This window comes from Salmo salar, chromosome 19 (assembly GCF_965601325.2).
Source record: "Salmo salar chromosome 19, fSalSal1, whole genome shotgun sequence".
In the NCBI taxonomy this organism is placed as follows: domain Eukaryota; kingdom Metazoa; phylum Chordata; class Actinopteri; order Salmoniformes; family Salmonidae; genus Salmo; species Salmo salar.
In genome coordinates, this window is record NC_138309.1 from 14,401,100 (window position 1) to 14,420,221 (window position 19,122).

General features: G+C 40.0%; 1 protein-coding gene across 2 annotated transcripts; it reads left to right on the top strand.

Annotated features, from left to right (window-relative positions):
• Positions 1 to 660: 660 nt before the first annotated feature.
• On the top strand, positions 661 to 18,583 carry LOC106578486 (ATP-binding cassette sub-family D member 3-like). 2 transcript variants are annotated; one of them, XM_082965641.1, is made up of 21 exons: positions 661 to 677; positions 5,930 to 6,179; positions 7,602 to 7,638; positions 7,739 to 7,840; positions 8,567 to 8,655; positions 9,592 to 9,661; positions 10,227 to 10,324; positions 10,440 to 10,563; positions 10,776 to 10,832; positions 10,929 to 11,071; positions 11,226 to 11,295; positions 11,441 to 11,510; positions 11,713 to 11,902; positions 12,122 to 12,286; positions 12,448 to 12,511; positions 12,833 to 12,910; positions 13,101 to 13,166; positions 13,320 to 13,529; positions 13,709 to 13,813; positions 14,041 to 14,097; positions 16,953 to 18,583. In XM_082965641.1, the coding sequence occupies exons 2-21, from the start codon at positions 6,070 to 6,072 to the stop codon at positions 17,028 to 17,030; spliced, it is 1,983 nt and encodes a 660-aa protein (XP_082821767.1). In that variant the 5' UTR covers positions 661 to 677; positions 5,930 to 6,069; the 3' UTR covers positions 17,031 to 18,583. The 2 variants fall into 2 exon arrangements, with proteins under 2 accessions (XP_082821767.1, XP_014012817.1); XM_014157342.3 differs by lacking the exon at positions 661 to 677 and adding an exon at positions 5,111 to 5,354.
• Positions 18,584 to 19,122: the final 539 nt, after the last annotated feature.

Below are 19,122 nucleotides of genomic sequence, written 5' to 3' on the forward strand. Positions count from 1 at the left end.
ACAGAATGGTGTAGGCGTATACCAGTGGTCACTCCTCAGAGGAGGAAGGGGAGGACCATCCTCCTCAGTGAATTACATAAAAGTTGTGAAACATTAAAAAACGTAACCTTTTTAGATTAAACTAAATATTTTCACGTCAAGAAATAATTTATTAAAACACAGTTTTGCAGTGAAGGTCTACAGTAGCCTCATCAGCACTCTGTAGGGTAGCACCATGGTATAGCAGGAAGACAGCTAGTTTCCATCCTCCTCTGGGTAAATTGACTTCAATAGAAAACCTAGAAGGCTTGTGGTTCTCACCCCTTTCCATAGACTTACACAGTAATTATGCCAACTTCCAGAGGATGTCCTCCAACCTATCAGAGCTCTTGCAGCATGAACTGACATGTTGTCCACCCAATCAAAGGATCAGATAATGAATCTAGTACTGAAAGCATAAGCTACAGCTAGCTAGCACTGCAGGTCATAAAATGTGGTGCCTAGTTGACTTAAAGAGAGAGAAAGACAATAGTTGAACAGTTTTGAGAGAGCTACTGTAGCCATATTTCGTATTGTTTTCACTTTCACTTACTTAGCTAGTGAATGCAGGTAGCTAGTTTAGCTTACTCAAACAGAGAGGGATGCTATGTTAGCTAGCTGGCAATGGCTATCCAACACTGAAACTCTTCCAAGTCAAGGTAAGCTTTTGGTTTTATTAATTTATTGCCACCAGGGCCTGCCCTAAACTGCTTGGAGACTACACTACTACATGATTGTACCGGGTTTACTAACACGTTAGTTCTTGAAGCTATGTTGACAATGACATTAGCTAATATGGTGACAACAATGTAGGCTGTGTTTAGCGGGTAGCGGCTATGATAAGAAGGTTTGGCTTGAAAAGGTTTTTTTCCCATGAGATCCTGCTGTTTGTATGTGGCTGCTATGAAAGTGAACTGTGTTTGCATGTGATCAGGGGTGAATTCATTCCGCCAATTCTGTTGATAAACATTTCTTTAACGGAAGCAAACGGAATGAGTGTGTAAAGCAGTATTGAATGTGTCAATGTCTGTCACCTTTATTTCTCAAATGACTTTGTAAACTTTCATTCATAGGCTAGGTTGTAGCAACCTCATGATGGGTAAAGGGAAAAATGTTGTATCATGTAGTAGCCTAAATCTATCAATGTTACATTGAGCTGGGTGAATGGAATTTGAATGACAGTCATCCAATATGCTGTAATAGAAATAAGGCCATGCTCATAAAAAAAATCATTGTCCTCCCTCATCTTAACCGCCACTGGCATGTACCTGTCATTAAAAATATGAATGCAAGTAGACCACTGATTGGCCAGCTCATCCTCCTCAGGACGATGACATCATCCTCTATGAGGAAATAGCAAGCATTTTTTTAAAGGTTTGAAATACAAATTTGATACAGTTTTTTCTCTCAAATTTATGCACTGGCCTCAAATACAAGTATAGGATGAGTCAACAACATTATTTGGGTATGAGATAACAGAATATGAACTTTTAAAAGTGAGATTTTCACTGTACAATTACTATATAACAGCAAACGTTTCTATCTGCCCAATGGCAAAATGTGTAGAATTGCAGGAAATTAGCTTACAAACAGCAGAATGTCCTTGTTTTACCATGAAAACATACATTAAATTAGTTGCAAAATGAATAGGAAATATAGCCAAGAGGTTGACAAGGTTATAAATAATGATTTTTAATTGAAATAATAATTGTGTCCTTCCAACTTTGCTTTCATCAAAGAATCCTCCATTTGCAGCAATTACAGCCTTACAGACCTTTGGCGTTCTAGTTGTCAATTTGTTGAGGTAATCTGAAGAGGTTTCACCCCATGCTTCCTGAAGCACCTCCCACAAGTTGGATTGGTTTGATGGGCACTTCTTACGTACCATACGGTCAAGCTGCTCCCACAACAGCTCAACAGGGCCACTCCATTATAGACAGAATACCAGCTGACTGCTCCTTCCCTAAATAATTATTGCATAGTTTGAAGCTGTACTTTGGGTCATAGTCCTGTTATAGGAGGAAATTGGCTCCAATTCAGCGCCGTCCACAGGGTATAGCATGGCGTTGCGAAATGGAGTTATAGCCTTTCCTTCTTCAAGATCCATTTTACCCTGTACAAATCTCCCACTTTACCACCACCAAAGCACCCCCAGACCATCACATGGCCTCCACCATGCTTGACAGATGGCGTCAAGCACTCTTCCAGCATCTTTCATTTTTTCTGCGTCTCACAAATGTTGTTTGTGATCCGAACACAAACTTAGATTTGTCTGTCCATAACACTTTTTTCCATCTTCCTCTGTCCAGTGTCTGTGTTCTTTTGCCAGTCTTAATCTTTTCTTTTTATTGGCCAGTCTGAGATATGGCTTTTTCTAAGCAAATCTGCCTAGAAGGCCAGCATCCCGGAGTCGCCTCTTCACTGTTGACGTTGAGACTGGTGTTTTGCGGGTACTATTTAATGAAGCTGCCAGTTGATGACTTGTGAGGCGTCTGTTTCTCAAATTAGACACTCTAATGTACTTGTCCTCTTGCTCAGTTGTGCACCGGGGCCTCCCACTCCTCTTTCTATTCTGGTTAGAGACAGTTTGCGCTGTTCTGTGAAGGGAGTAGTACACTGCGTTGTACGTGATCTTCAGTTTCTTGGCAATTTCTTGCATGGAATAGCCTTCATTTCTCAGAACAAGAATAGACTGACGAGTTTCAGAAGAAAGGTCTTTGTTTCTGGCCATTATGAGCCTTTAATCGAACCCACAAACTAGTCTAATTGCTTCTTTAATCAGGACAACAATTTTTAGCTGTGCTAACATAATTGCAAGAGGGTTTTCTAATGATCAATTAGCCTTTTAAAATGATAAACTAGCTAACACAACGTGCCATTGGCACACAGGAGTGATGATTGTTGATAATGGGCCACTGTACGCATATGTAGATATTCCATAAAAAATCTGCTGTTTCCAGTTTCAATAGTCATTTACAACATTAGCAATGTCTACACTGTATTTCTGATCAATTTGATGTTATTCTAATGGACAAAAAATGTGCTTTTCTTTAAAAAACAAGGACATTTCTTAGTGACCCCAAACTTTTGAACGGTGGTGTATATTATATATTTTTTATGTGCTTGCGCAAATATACGTTATTAAATCATGACCTCATCTAGCGACTTCTATTGACAAACGGAGTAACCTAATGAAGCAGGCGTGAAAGAAATGCCTGAAACTAGACCCTCTACATCAGTAGTAACCAACCGATCACCAAACATAGTCGATCACCAAACATTTCTGTAAAAAACCCAACAATAAAGCCTTGCGTTCCTATTTTTTGTATTTGTTTCTCGTTGTTGGTCGTAGGTGCACTTGATTCAGCAGCCCTAGTGCTGTTGGTTGTAGGTGCACTTGATTCAGCAGCCCTAGTGCTGTTGGTGGTAGGTGAACTTGATTCAGCAGCCCTAGTGCTGTTGGTGGTAGGTGCACTTGATTCAGCAGCCCTAGTGCTGTTGGTGGTAGGTGCACTTGATTCAGCAGCCCTAGTGCTGTTGGTGGTAGGTGCACTTGATTCAGCAGCCCTAGTGCTGTTGGTGGTAGGTGCACTTGATTCAGCAGCCCTAGTGCTGTTGGTGGTAGGTGCACTTGATTCAGCAGCCCTAGTGCTGTTGGTGGTAGGTGCACTTGATTCAGCAGCCCTAGTGCTGTTGGTGGTAGGTGCACTTGATTCTGCAGCCCTAGTGCTGTTGGTGGTAGGTGCACTTGATTCAGCAGCCCTAGTGCTGTTGGTGGTAGGTGCACTTGATTCAGCAGCCCTAGTGCTGTTGGTGGTAGGTGCACTTGATTCAGCAGCCCTATTGCTGTTGGTGGTAGGGGCACTTGATTCTGCAGCCCTAGTGCTGTTGGTGGTAGGGGCACTTGATTCAGCAGCCCTAGTGCTGTTGGTGGTAGGTGCACTTGATTCAGCAGCCCTAGCGCCAGGAAGGCAAAGTGTTCCCATTTTGAACCATTTCATGTGTCTGAAGGTAGAATGAAGTGCACTTACAGGCCTACCGCTGGCCAATCAGACAGCTTAGATCACCGTGTCTGCACGGTTTCCTCTTACTTCCACTCATGCAACAACCAGCACTGCAGCTGCAATGAATATGTAAATATGCAAAGTGTTGTGTTGTTATTATTAGTGGCTTGTGTCTTTTTTTTATATCAAGGAATATTTCACTTTCTCTGGTCATAGGAGTAACAACATGAATTGGTGCATGAGTCAGAAATAATGCAGTCCAACTTGAGTTTCAGCATCAACTGGAAGACTGTGCCAAAGACAGTACAGTATGAAGAAGGGCAGAAACTGCAAATGCTGGTTAAGTGTTTATTTCTTTATAATCTTTGTTTATTTCTTTATAAAAAAAAAGAGCCTGTTTGAAGAGGTAGGGTTTCAGATGTTTTTGGGACTCTGCTGTCTGAGCTTCAGGGGGAAGCTGGTTCCACCATTGGGGTGCCAGGACAGAGAAGAGCTCGGACTGGGCTGAGCAGGAGCTGCCCTCCCAAGACACCTGAGGTTGCAGAACGGAATGCTTCTCTAACCCCAAACCCCGTCCTGGTCTGCTTGGTCTGCTTGGTCTGCTTCGCAAGTCTTCCCGGAAGTCTTGCGATGTTGCGTCTCTGGGTTTAGAAACTCTTTGACGGTGTCCCCTATTCTCAGCGGAGGGAGGGAGAGTGGAGAGACGGTGAGTCGGGTGAGGCACGGTGCTCCCTCCATCAATCTGGTAAAAAAGGCCATCAGTCCAGCTGTTCCTCACAAGTAATACAAATGATCTATTACCAGTGTGATCAGATAACACAAACCTCATTGCTGCAGAACTGTTTTTAAGTGGTTAATGTTGCATAGGCTTACGTTTTTTAAGTCATATTTTAAAAGAAATCTGAGCTGTAGATCTCGGCTTGCATTTTGACTCAGAAACGGTTGGTGACCACTGCCCTACATACTGGTCTTGACAAGAAGAAAAAAATCTGTCTGGGGAGGTTCTCTTCTGCACTGTTCAACCAATCCAGTAAATGTGGAGGAGGAGTTAAGATGGAGTGTTACCATAGAGTTTCTAAACCTAGAGGCGCAACATCGTGAGACTTCCATCAACGCTTGTGAAACAGACCAAACAGACTAGGCAAGGGGTTTGGAATTTGAGAAGTCAATGAGAGAAGTGAAAATGCCTTCCATGGTTGTTAATTTTCTCAAAATCTAAAGGCATAACCTAGATTCTAGCATATGTCTTAAAGCTGCAATATGTAACTTTTTGGGTGAACTGACAAAATTCACATAGAAATGTGAGTTATAGATCTGTGATTCGCATTGAAAGTAAGTCTAAGAAGCAGTATGTCTGTTCTGTGTGCTTTTCTATGTGTGCATTTCTATACTTCCTGTTTTTAAGTTTTGTTTTTGTATCTTTTGCTTTCAGTTTTATACACCTGCTTCAAACAGCTGAAAATACAATATTTTTGGTTATGGAAACGATATTTCACAGCGGTTTAGATGGTACAATGATTATCTACACTATACTTGTTTGTTTTGTCACATAAACTGAAATAGGCAAACTATTAGAATTTTAGAAACCAGGAAATAGTGGAGAGAATTCTGCATAGTGCATCTCTAAGTAGTTGAAGATGTTATTACTATAACCTAGTGAAAGTGACAAACTGACACGTTTTCATTTTTGTCAAAAACAGATTTATATCGAACGAGTGCCTTTGATTTGAAGGCCTGCATATGAGCAGTTTGGCGCGAGATGAGTGTTAGACCCGGTTATGTGTTTCTACTTGAGCCTATAAGTGTGATCTGGGATATCTATTAGAGAAGCAGTTGTAGCCTATCTTCGTACTGTACTGTCTTTGGTGTCACCTTGTTAATATTCAAAAGCGGAATTCACTTCACAGGCTCTCTTTCCATTTCCCCTGAAAACCGGAACATCCGGTTGTTGGGGACTTGGCAGAGAGGCTACAAATGGAGCAACCAACAGCTACTTTCCTTGAAATATAGTTGGCAACACTGCGGCTCAGTTGGTACTCTAGGAAACATGGCAGCCGTCAGTAAATACCTGACAGCTAAAAACTCCTCGATAGCTGGGGGAGTCCTACTCGCTTTATGCATCCTGACGCAAAGAAGAAGAAGAGGCAAATCAAGCGGGTATGTTGCTGAATAAATTATAATCTCGGTTGTACTTTAATTGTGCGTTGCTTAGAGCGCCCATGCCATCGGTTCTTGACTGAGGTAAAAGTAGTTTTATATTGGATATTCAGTGGATATTTGCTTTTCTCTATATTGAACTAATTATGCCATGACTATGAAAATTGTATATTCTGAATCAGGGGTGGATGGAGAACAATCCACTCAACTTTTTGTTGTTGTTATAAAAAAAAAAATAAGATTCCAGATTTCAATCTTCAATAGATCTTACACAGCGTGTCATGATTATGAAAATGGTTATGTTCTGAATCAGGGGAGGATGGACAAAAATCCAGTTAATTTGTAATTATTATAATTTTTTGCCACTTTCAATCTTCAATAGTTCTTACAAAAACGTGCCATGACTATGAAGATGACATATTCCGAATGAAAGGGAGGATGGAGAAAAATACCAGTTTTTTTTGTTGTAGTAGTTGAAATGTAAAAAAAAAAAATTGAGGGGAGGGATTGATTTTTTTTTGGTGGATTATTTATATTTTTAGGGTGGCTTTCAATATTCAAAAGCACTCTGCTTCAAAATGCTGATTTTCAGGTTGACCTAATCACTGCATGTGGTGTTGCAGCCAGAGTGAATGGGTCCGTTCATTAATCACTCTCCTCATCCCACCCCAACAACCTGCCTCTTTAAGAGAAAGAGACAATCCCAAAAGCAGTTACAGTTATTTTTGAAAAAATATCAACATTTCAAACCCAAAAAATTATGGGAATTGTTCTCCATCCTCCCCTGTTCAGAATATATACTTTTTATAATCATGGCACGCTTTGACCTATTGAAGTCCGAATATCCAATATAAAACTAATTTTACCTTGGTGTGTTCTTGTATCACAGAACTTGTGGCCAGCAATCCAAGTTAGACAGAATTCTTGAATGTCCAATTTGACAGACGTAATGGCTTAAATCTGAAAGTCAGTGATATATTGCAGTTATCCATAAGAGACAAGGGTTGACGCAAATCATATGTTGTTGCAGTAATTATGTGTTATTATATCTCTGTTGATGTAAGTCTCCATTCTCATTTGCAAACAAAGGTCTTTATAGCCTGGGTTAGCAGGATAATTGGGGCAACAAAGTAACAAAGACATCACTGTCAGTTTTCCCGCAAGATACAATGTTGCTTATTACCAGCATGCTGCCTGTCAGTGGAATTTGAAAGTTCATTGGACAGTTACAAATTGCTAATTCATTTCAGGTTAAATGCTGTGTCAAGATTCCTTGTGACCTTAGTTTAGCCTACACACCATACACTTGGTTTATGATGGTCAAGATGAAACTAATGTTACCTTGGTACTGTGTTGCTATCCTGATGTCCCACATGTCTGTTGAAACATTGTATATGACTATGTGCCCTATGTCTTTTACAGTAAAAAAGGGGGTTCAGAACTGGTGTTGAGCAATGAAGTAAGTATGTAAGCGCATCAACAAATGTATAAAATGTCCAACAACATGTCATTGTCACATTTGTCCCCTAACAACTGCTTTGGTTCTATTATTTGTGCAGGACAAAGCAGCTAAGAAAGACCGGGCTGCGGTGGACTATGTCTTCTTCCTCAGAATCAGCAAGATCCTCCGGATCATGGTGCCTCGGTGGTTCTGCAAAGAGGTGAGCCTTGTGGTTGGGTTGTTGTTGCGTTACAGAAAATATGGTCAACAATTGCACATATTGAGCAAAAACAAGATCTTAGTATTTCCCAATGGCTTATGATAAGTCCATTATTATGTAATCTGAATAGTAATATTAAGTGGATGTCTTTGTCAATGTCTTTGTTCTGTTGCGTCACATCATGATAAGCGTTGAACCTTGAAGTAATCAATATATGTGGGAACAGGCGATACCCTTGCCTTGTAAAGGTGGATATCTGTTCCTTCATTGCATCACTTTTACCCCACAAATGATCTCTTTCTCTATGCGTGCGTGTCTCAACATGTTCTACAATATTGTCTAAACGTGTGTGTTCTACAAAACCATGGAGCCTAGACATTGACCTTATATAATGATCAGTTTGTTTGATAAGCCAAGGTTGCGATGACATGAAATCTGTTGGGTGGATCAGAGTTGATCCTCTGAACTGAATGAGCTCTAATATGACGGAAATGCTGGTCATGCTGTTAGTTAAGGACAGGCCCATTCTACATTTGAACTGCCATGTTTTACTCATTCATATTTTTTTAATTAGTTTGCACACATTATTTACAATACAACATGAGATTGACTTGTTTAAGAACTGTCCATTGTATTGTTTAATCTGAGGGATTTGCTCATCTGGTGTTGTCTGTTCCCCACCTGTCCTGCACCACTTCTCTATTCCCTCCATTGTTATCACCCCAGACTGGATACCTTCTCTTCATTGCTGCTATGCTGGTGACCCGGACATACTGTGATGTATGGATGATCCAGAACGGAACCATGATTGAAAGGTTAGAACCATAGAACTATAATAGTGTTCTAATACGAGTTCTACGGTTAGAACACTGACTTTCCATGTGACTTGTTAGGATGCTTCACTATGACTGTTAACCAGATCATGATAGCCAATGAGTTTGGTGGTGGAAGTGTTGAAAGGGTTAAAATATTACATGCACAGATTCAGCTTAGTACTGGACTAAGACGCATGTTCAATGGAGATAATCAGCGTAGTGCTCTTTACTCCATGACTAGGCTTAATCTGGGTCTGGGAAACTAGCCCCATATCATACAGTATTTATTTTCCTGCTCAGGAATTGATTGCTGTCTTTCAATCTCCCACAGTGGTATCATTAGCAGAGATCGCAATCTGTTATTCCTACATTGCTGTCATACCTTGTGTAACTCTCCTCCACGTGATGGTTTTCATAGAACCCAAACCTACAAAACCAATAACCTGTTTTTTTTTGTTTGTTGCCTAGTATGTGTACTTAACCAAGTTAAGCTTTTCAGGCCATAACATTTGTAAACTCAATATGACTAATTGCCATTGGCTATTCCAATGCCAATGAATCTATTTGTATAACAAATAATCCTTCATTTCAGAGCTCCTCTGCTTCCATACATCTCACAGCCAATGCAGCAAAACACTAGCTAGGCCTTATATGTGAATTATCCTAAATCAGTTTTCTAAATTTGTTTGGTTGTTACTTTTTCTCTGCTCTCCATGACTTCTAGCTCGGTCACCGGATATGTACAGTATGTGCTTGAGCTAATGCCACTTTTCCTTGCCAATTACTATGACCATCACGGCAGAGGAGTTGGATAAAGCATAAACAGATCTGAAGGAGGCCAGAGGCTGGTTACTGCCACTAATGTTGAAATGAATCAATCTGACAATATCTATCTGTCTCATGTTTGCTCATTCTTGTGCATGTTGTGGTTTGCAGTGCAATTATCGTTCGCAACAACGCAGATTTCAAGAACTACTTGTTCAAGTGTTGCAAAGCTATGCCAATTGTAAGTGTGTTTTTGGTATTTCATCGCATCCAAAAGTTACATAAGTCTAGATGTTAATTGATATACTTGAGTCTGATTTAAATCTCATCTTGCAGTAGTAAGTTAGATGTATAACGAATAGTTTACAAATACCAGACCTCTGAATGTGCTACAGTAGCCCTACAGTACTTCTTTAGTGTTATAATTGTTCTTTTGGTGTAAATTCTCTGAGGTCTGATATTAACATGGTAATATACACTGAATATCAATTATTAACCTCTCTCTACGGAAAATCATCACTTACCAATACTAATGTATCAATAACCATATATTTAATTAGAATACTGGATAATGTTTGTGTACATTTGAACAGAATGTCAAACTTATGTGTATCTTATCTGCATGACACTTGGTATGTAATTTGCTCTGCATGCCTTGTATTAAACAGTCCCTCTGCCCATTTAACAAACAAATCCAGATTTCATCACATGCATACTGTGTTTGGAGAACAGACACTGCAATAGGTTGTATTTGAATTAAGCTCTGCTAGTAATAAAGTGTATGTTTTGTGACTGTCCATTTCCAGTTTGCCTTGGTGAATAACCTCTTGAAGCTGGGTCTGAACGAGCTGAAGCTGAAGTTCAGAGAGAGGCTGACCAAACATCTCTACGACGAGTACCTCAAGTAAGGATTGTCTCCTGCCTCATCTCAGAACTTTGACGTCTGGCTTTTTCACGTACATTCCAATAGGGCTACATATAAATAACAAATGAACTCACTCAACATGTACCATCCCCAGAGGATACACATACTACAAAATGGGCAACCTGGATAACCGCATCGCCAACGCTGACCAGCTGCTGACTCAAGATGTAGAGAAGTTTTGTAACAGTGTGGTTGACCTCTACTCCAATCTCAGCAAGGTACAGTAGAGTTGACCTAAACCATCATTTTTACTACTGTTTACCTTCTTGTCTGTGTGTGGTTCCAAGGTGTCTGGTGCGAATTTGTATAGTATTTGTAGAACATCTTAGTCAATCGTTAACTTCTTGTGTAAATCATAATATTGCTGAAAACAAGCCATCAAGAAAGCTACATTGTGTAAAATGTACACTTACTGCATCTCTCCTTTTAGCCTCTCTTGGACATTGGACTGTACATCTTCAAGCTGACGTCTTCCATCGGAGCCCAGGTGAATATATATATATATATATATATATATACTCAAGAAGCATCCAATAGATTCCATTCAGGTTTTAACAGGATGTGATGTCATTGTTTCCCTCAGGGCCCATCCAGTATGATGGCCTACCTGCTGATCTCAGGCCTGTTCCTGACCAGACTGCGGAAGCCTATCGGTAAAATGACTGTCATTGAGCAGCGCTACGAGGGAGAGTACCGATACGTCAACTCACGACTCATCACCAACAGGTAAAGACCTGGATCTACAATGACTTTATCATGGGTTGGCAATACAGTGTTTTCTGATTAAAGTAAAAACCTGTTAAATAAATCCTCAGTCATGGAGCGAGTTCTTTAAAAAAAGAGAACTAAGTTATGTTAAATATGTACTGTTTTGCCACAGTGAGGAGATTGCCTTCTACAACGGCAACATGAGAGAGAAACAGACGATTCATTCAACATTTAAGAAACTGGTAAGTACCATTAGTCCTTTGTTAGTAAGAGGGATATTAAAGATTTCTTTGTTCACTTCCATCTCAACGGGCAAACTGCTGATTGTGATTGGAACTGTCTCTACAGTGTCTAATGTTGTGATACCTTTGTCTTCTATCTTCTCAGGTCGACCATTTGCACAAGTTCATCTTCTTCCGCTTCTCTATGGGCTTTGTAGACAGCATGATCGCCAAGTGTAAGATCTGATGTTTTAACCCTACAGCTTATGATGATGTCCTCCGTTACATAGCCAGAGATATATGGCTCTCAGTCAACTTGCCATTGTCCAGACACCAAATTATTATCGCTTTGCTTGGCAACAAAATAACATTGTTCAATACAGAATTGGTTTTCCACCAGAGCTATGAGTCACCTCTTGGGTCTCTTCCCCCCTGCAGACATGGCCACCGTGGTGGGCTATCTGGTGGTGAGTCGGCCCTTCCTCAACCTGTCCGACCCCCGCCACATGAACAGCACCCAAGCTGAGCTGATGGAAGACTATTACCAGAGTGGCAGGATGCTGCTGAGTCTGGCCCAGGCTCTGGGAAGGATTGTACTGGCTGGCAGAGATATGACCAGGCTTTCTGGGTGAGACTTCACTCTTCCCAAAACACTGATCCCATCGCCTATTCCATTGAATTGGTGACATTTAATTCGAAGGCTTCTCCAGCCAGAGACCACATAACGGACATCACTCCCGTCTTTCCATGCCTTCACTCTACTCTTCCATCACGGCTCTTCATGCTTTCACTCCCAAGTGCTGTGTAGGTGGTCTTCTGATATAGGTCTGTCTCTCCTTCCCTACAGGTTCACCATGCGTATCACTGAGCTCAGGAAGGTCCTGAAAGATCTGAACTCTGGGAAATACGAGCGTACCATGGTCTCCCATCAGGACAAAGAATCATTAGGTGTAGAAAGAATCACACTGGTCCCGGGCAGCGGACAGATCATCAACGTAGACCACATCATCAAGTATGTGTGACAATCCTCAGTGCATTTCTGTACATAATATTGGCTGCATAAAATCACTTTAATATTTTTACTTTTACCTCACTGAAGTTGTTCAAACCGAAGCTGTTTTCTGAGGACTGAGCATGATTCGTCACTAAGAACAGTGTCTGACTGTGTTGCAGGTTTGAACACACACCACTAGCAACACCCAATGGAGATGTCCTGATCAAGGACCTGACCTTTGAAGTGGGCATCTCTTTCTTTCCTTTGTATATTTTATTTAACCTTTTTATTTTGGCATGGTTAGTCTCACTGAGAACTCACAGGTCTCTTGCAAAATAGATGTTATGAGATGGTAAAGCTACCATGACTTTGGAGTCCCTCGCCAATGAATGTGTGCCTCTTGTCTAGTCATTCAGTTGAACCTAAGTACACTCAAACAACTTAGACTTTAATGGGTGATGTTGAAGTAGTGTTGACATTCAAAGTTTGGAGGGCCACGCTGGATGTTACAATGAGGTTATTTCCTCTCCCTGACGCTCTCTCGCTTTCACTCTCTTTCTCCAGGTGCGGTCTGGTACCAACGTGTTAGTGTGTGGGCCCAATGGCTGTGGCAAGAGCTCACTCTTCAGAGTACTGGGAGAGGTGAAGAATTGTCTGTTTATGATCTTGTTCTATTTATTCATACTGACATGACTGTGTCTATGTAAGATGTGGCAATGGAAGATCTGGTAATAATGGAAGTACTGCAACAAAGTCAAACATTTCGGTTCAAGTAACTTAAGAGCACAGTAGGCCAATGGAGGTAACATTAGGTGTGTTGTTGACTCTATAGCTCTGGCCTCTGTTCGGAGGGCAGCTGACCAAGCCTGAGCGAGGGAAGCTCTTCTACGTTCCTCAGGTAACTAAATGGACACTTTGAGTCTTATATTACCAATGTTATATTCTATTCCATGTTTTGGTAAATTGGCAGCCATATTGGCTCTACTGGAAGGCTGTTCCATGTTATTGTAGAGACCGTACATGACCCCTGACCTCTTCCATCGTATTGTAGAGACCCTACATGACCATTGGCACGCTGAGGGATCAGGTAATCTACCCTGACACCTATGAGGAGCAAAAGAGGAAAGGCATCTCTGACCAGGTGCTGAAGGAGTACCTGGGCAATGTCCAGTTAGGTCACATCCTGGACAGAGAGGGGACTTGGGACACCGTGCAGGACTGGATGGATGTCCTCAGTGGAGGAGAGAAGCAGAGGATGGCGGTAGGACGAAAGAGCGGAGTTCTACCTGAAAATGACCGTTTTCTTTTGATTCTTTCTTCAGTTTTTAATCGAAGCTTTCTCAAGCTTACATCATCACATTCTAATTCAGTTTATTACAGAATTGGGTATCATAAGGTGATTGACTTTGTTTTGTATGTGTGATGTTTGTCTGTCTGTAGATGGCAAGGTTGTTCTACCACAAACCTCAGTTTGCCATCTTGGATGAGTGCACCAGTGCTGTGAGTGTAGATGTGGAAGACTTCATCTACAGTCACTGCAGAACGGTACGGATAGCCCCAACCCCTAACCCCCTCCAGCCTTTAACCTTGACTCTAAGCATGTACTGTGATATGTCTGAGTGCTTACATCCATCTTTATACAACTTCAGTTTAATAAATAACAATACACCTTACATACACGTTATGTCTGCAGCATAGTTCATATAGTTCCTCATGGAATTATTTGGTCTCAGAAGTGTTATCTTATGATTGGTTTGTTACTTCATCCACAGGTTGGCATCAGTCTGTTCACGGTCTCTCACAGAAAGTCTTTGTGGAAACACCATGAGGTAAGATGACAACCTTTCTGGAAACACCGTTACGTGGGTCTTTGTGGCTTCTGATGCGTCAGTGTACAGCATGTTGTTTTGGTGTGATACATCTGGGAGTTTTTAGTGGGACACTCCCTGGTAGTGCTTTTTAATGGTGAGTTTACAAACATAAAGTATGATAAATATATTTGAAACTTGTATCTCATTATGGTAAACAGTGCAATAAGTATAGCCAGTTATAATTGAAATGGCTTAGCAGATAATAAGAAAAGAATATCAGTATTTACCTGGCTAAAAGAGAAGGAATTTAATATCTATTGCTTACAGGAAACTCATTCAATTTTATATAAATAATTAAACATTGTAATAATAGTCATCTCTATATACTCAATAATTTGTAGTTTGGTCCTTTTTACACTTTTAGATGAAATTGTGTGGGAAAAGGACTGGAGGGGCAAAATATATTTCTCCCATGGGCAATTAAATTCAAAAGGGGTGATATTCATTAACAGTCATTTTGATCCGAATGTGCAAATTGTCCAAACAGATCCTCAAGGTAGATGGATGATTTTAAATATGTTTTGGACCATGATGGGAGGTTCTAATAAGGTTTTAAATACCTCTATGGACCGAAAAGGAAATCACACTACAAACTATCACCCTCATGAACTTAAGGAAATCACCAATGTCATGGATATATTGGAATTAGTGGATATATGGAGGCTTAAATATCCTGACCTAGTGAGACATACACGGCGGAGGCTCAATCAAGCTAGTCGTCCTGACTACTTTCTTATGTCATTCTCTCTGGCACCAAAAGTTAACAAAGTGTTGATAGGGGACAGAATGCAGTCGGACCATCAAATTTTCATGTGGATGAGGATATTGGAAATTTAATCAAAGCCTATTGGATGATAAATTATTCTGTCCTAGTTAAAAACAAGTTATAACTGACTTTTTCCAACATAGGTACATCAGATCCCCTTATTGTATGGGACACTTTTAAATGTGTCTTTAGAGGCCATGCAATTCAGTACTCATCTCTTAAACAAAAGCAATGTAGGTCAAAGTCCATACTAACAAAGGAAATGGAAGGACTAACAGTACAGATAGATACCAATAAAAACTGTGCCATAGAGGCTCAGAATAAGTGAGAGCAAAAACAAAATAAAATGAAGGAACTTATTCAAGAAAGATCCAGTGTAATATATTATGAAAAATAAAGCAAACTGGATGGAATATGGGGACTAAGGCACAAAAAGAATTCCCTGAAACTTGTTACAAATGACAGTCAACCATTATTCATAAAAAAAAATTGAAAGCGGAAGTAAAGTACTTTAAGCATATGTTTTCATTTCGGTCTCCTCTATCTCCACTAACCGAATCAAATTGTATGGATTTTTTTCTATTAATAATGTAAAATTAACATCTGTACAGAGACTCATGTGAAGGCCAAATTACAGAGGAGGAACATCTTGATGCAATTAAAGCCTTTAAGTCCAGGAAATGTCCAGGGCTGGATAGCATACCAGTGGAGTTATACCAAACCTTTTTGATATACTCAGAGGACCATTATTAGCAGGTTTTAACCACTCCTAAATAAATTATAGATTATCAGACACTCAACAAGAAGGTCTGATGTCATTATTACTGAAACCGGATCCAAGTGGTAAATATAAAGATCCAGTCTATTAAAACAATTGGAGGCCTCTTACACTTCAGTGTTGTGATGCAAAAATTTGAGGAAAATGCATAGTGGATAGAATTAAAAAGGTATTGTCGGATATTATTAATCCTAATCAGACTTTTTTTTTATATATATTTTTTTTTTACATGGACAATACATTGGAGATAATATAAGACAAGTACTGGAAACAATAGAACACTATGAAAAATCTGGGAACCCAGGCCTGGTATTCATTGCTGAGGTTTTTGATAGAGTGCGACTGGAGTTTATATATAAATGCCTGGAATATTTCAATTGTGGAGAATCTCTTTGGTTAAAGTTATGTATGGTAACCCTAGGTGTAAAATAGTAAATAATGGCTACTTCTCAAAGTTTTAAACTGTCAAGAGGAGTAAAACAAGGTTATCCACTATTGGCATATCTATTTATTTTTGCCATTGAAATGTTAGCTGTTAAAATCAGAACCGGCAATAATATCAAGGGGTTTGAAAACCATTGTACGCTGATGACTCTTGTTTTCTTTTAAATCCACCATTTGGATCCCTCCACAGCCTCATAGAGGCTCTTGATACTTTTTCTAACCTCTCTGGATTACAACCAAATTATGTGTACTAAATTACGTATTGGATCGCAAAAAATACAACTTTTACATTACCGTGTAGTTTACCAATAAAATGGTCTGACGGTGATGTGGACATACTCGGTATACATATCCTGAAAAAAAACTCACTCCAATACATTTTATAGAAAGTTACCAAAAATAGATAAAATCTTGCTACCATGGAAAGGAAAATACCTGACTATTTGTGGAAAAATCACCCTGATTAACTCTTTAGTCATATTTCAGTTTACCTATTTGCTTATGGTCTTGCCTATACCTAGCAAATATAACTTTTTTAAAAAGAAGCCATAGAAAGTTGGTTGCAATTTCAGTTTAATTCACCAGAAAAGACAGAATAAATAATACCATAAATATTGTGGTTTAACTCAAATATACTAACTGATAAAAAAAAAACATTATTTTTCAATACAATTAAAAAAAGAAAAGTAATCTTTGTAAATTATATCATAAATAGGAGGGCACATAAATGTGCCCTGGTGTGGCTGCCTGGTTATGGAACCACACTTTGAAAACATTTTACTGACAGAAATACCCTTTGAATTTTTGTTTTGTAACTTCATCCAGTACTACCTTCACATGGACGGAAGAGGGAACTACGACTTCAAACCTATCACCGAGGAGACCATAGAGTTCGGCTCCTAGAGGAGCGTCAACGACACACACCATCCTCCGGCCTGGAGAAAGGCGCCCCCTAATTCTGCACTTAAAACAAACCTAGACTACTGTTTTTAACATTGTAACCTCTTGTTTTCTTTTGACAAGATATATTTAAATGATCAGATATGTTAGTCTGGTTAAGTAAGCATTTGTCAACGGTGATTGTATGTGTTTGTGTTAAACGCTCTACAACAAAGCTTTCTTAGTGTCCAACATGCTTTCTCAAACCTTAACCTTGTTCTGAACACCTCCAAAACAAAGGTCATGTGGTTTGGTAAGAAGAATGCCCCTCTCCCCACCGGTGTGATTACTACCTCTGAGGGTTTAGAGCTTGAGGTAGTCACCTCATACAAGTACTTAGGAGCATGGCTAGACGGTACACTGTCCTTTTTCTCAGCACATATCAAAGCTGCAGGCTAAGGTTAAATCTAGACTTGATTTCCTCTATTGTAAACGCCCCTCTTTTACCCCAGCTGCCAAACTAATCCTGATTCAGAAGACCATGCTAGACTATGGAGACGTAATTTATAGATCGGCAGGTAAGGGTGCTCTCGAGCGGCTAGATGTTCTTTACCATTCGGCCATCAGATTTGCCACCAATGCCCCTTATAGGACACATCACTGCACGCTATACTACTCTGTAAACTGGCCATCTCTCTATACCTGTTGCAAGATCCACTGGTTGATGCTTGTTTATAAAACTCTCTTAGGCCTCACTCCCCCCTATCTGAGATACCTACTGCAGCCCTCATCCTCCACACACAACACCCATTCTGCCAGTCACATTCTGTTAAAGGTCCCCAAAGCACACACATCCCTGGGTCGCTCCTCTTTCTAGTTTGCTGCAGCTAGCGACTGGAACGAGCTGCAAAAAACACTCAAATTGGACCATTTTATCTCCATCTCTTCATTCAAAGACTCAATCATGGACACTCTTATTGACAGATGTGGCTGCTTCGCGTGACATATTGTTGTATGTGCCCAATAGGGGCGGCAGGTAGCCTAGTGGTTAGTGTTGGGCCAGTAACTGAAAGGTTGCTGGATCGAATCCCAGAGGTGACAAGGTAAACGTTGTCATGCTTCTAAGCAAGGCAGTTAACCCACTGTTCCCCAATCATCAAAGACATGGATGTCGATTAAGGCATCCCCCCGCACCTCTCTGATTCCGAGGGGTTGGGTTAAATGCAGAAGACCCATTTCAGTTGAAGGCATTCAGTTGTACAACTGACTAGGTATTCCCCTTTCCCAAGAATGTTTGCACCATGTTTTGTGCTGCTGCTATGTTGTGTTGCTACAATGCTGTGTTTCCACAATGCTGTGTTTCCATGTGTTGCTGCCATGCTATGTTGTCTTAGGTCTCTCTTTTATGTAGTGTTGTCTCACGTGTTGTGATATGTGTTTTGTCCTATATTTTTATTTTTTTAAATTATTTTTAATCCCCGTTCCCGCAGGAGGCCTTTTGGTAGGCCGTCATTGTAAATAAGAATTTGTTCTTAACTGATTTTGCCTAGTTAAATAAAGGTTAAATATAAACAATATGACTTGTAAGTTATGGTCCAAGTTGGCCTAGATGAATTATGTTTGCATTATAAGCCTGCAAACTGAATCATGTTTCATAATAATTAATGAGTTAGCTCATACAGATAACTGTACTTCCTAGGTGATGGGTTTAGTAATCCTGTAGGCAAGTAACTGAGGGAATGCAACAGTATAATCAATATCTTGTCTTTTGCTAAGAGCAATACCTACAAAGGTATATGTACAATTGAAGTCAGACGTTTACATATACCTTAGCCAAATACATTAGACTCAGTTTTTCACAATTCCTGACATTAATCCTAGTAAAAATTCCCTGTCTTAGGTCAATTAGGATTACCACTTTATTTTAAGAATGTGAAATATCAGAATAATAGTGGAGAGTGATTTATTTCAGCTTTTATTTCTTTCATCACATTCCCAGTTGGTCAGAAGTTTACATACACTCAATTTGTATTTTGTAGCATTGCCTTTAAATTGTTTAACTTGGGTCAAACGCTTCAGGTAGCCTTCCACAAGCTTCCCACAATAAGTTGGGTGA

Bases quoted from the DNA above. Each gene is read 5' to 3' on its own strand.
- LOC106578486 (XM_082965641.1), top strand. From the start codon at position 6,070: ATGGCAGCCGTCAGTAAATACCTGACAGCTAAAAACTCCTCGATAGCT. The intron at 10,833-10,928 runs GTGAATATATAT...TGTTTCCCTCAG, and splicing joins CGTCTTCCATCGGAGCCCAG to GGCCCATCCAGTATGATGGC. The intron at 12,911-13,100 runs GTGAAGAATTGT...TTGACTCTATAG, and splicing joins TCTTCAGAGTACTGGGAGAG to CTCTGGCCTCTGTTCGGAGG.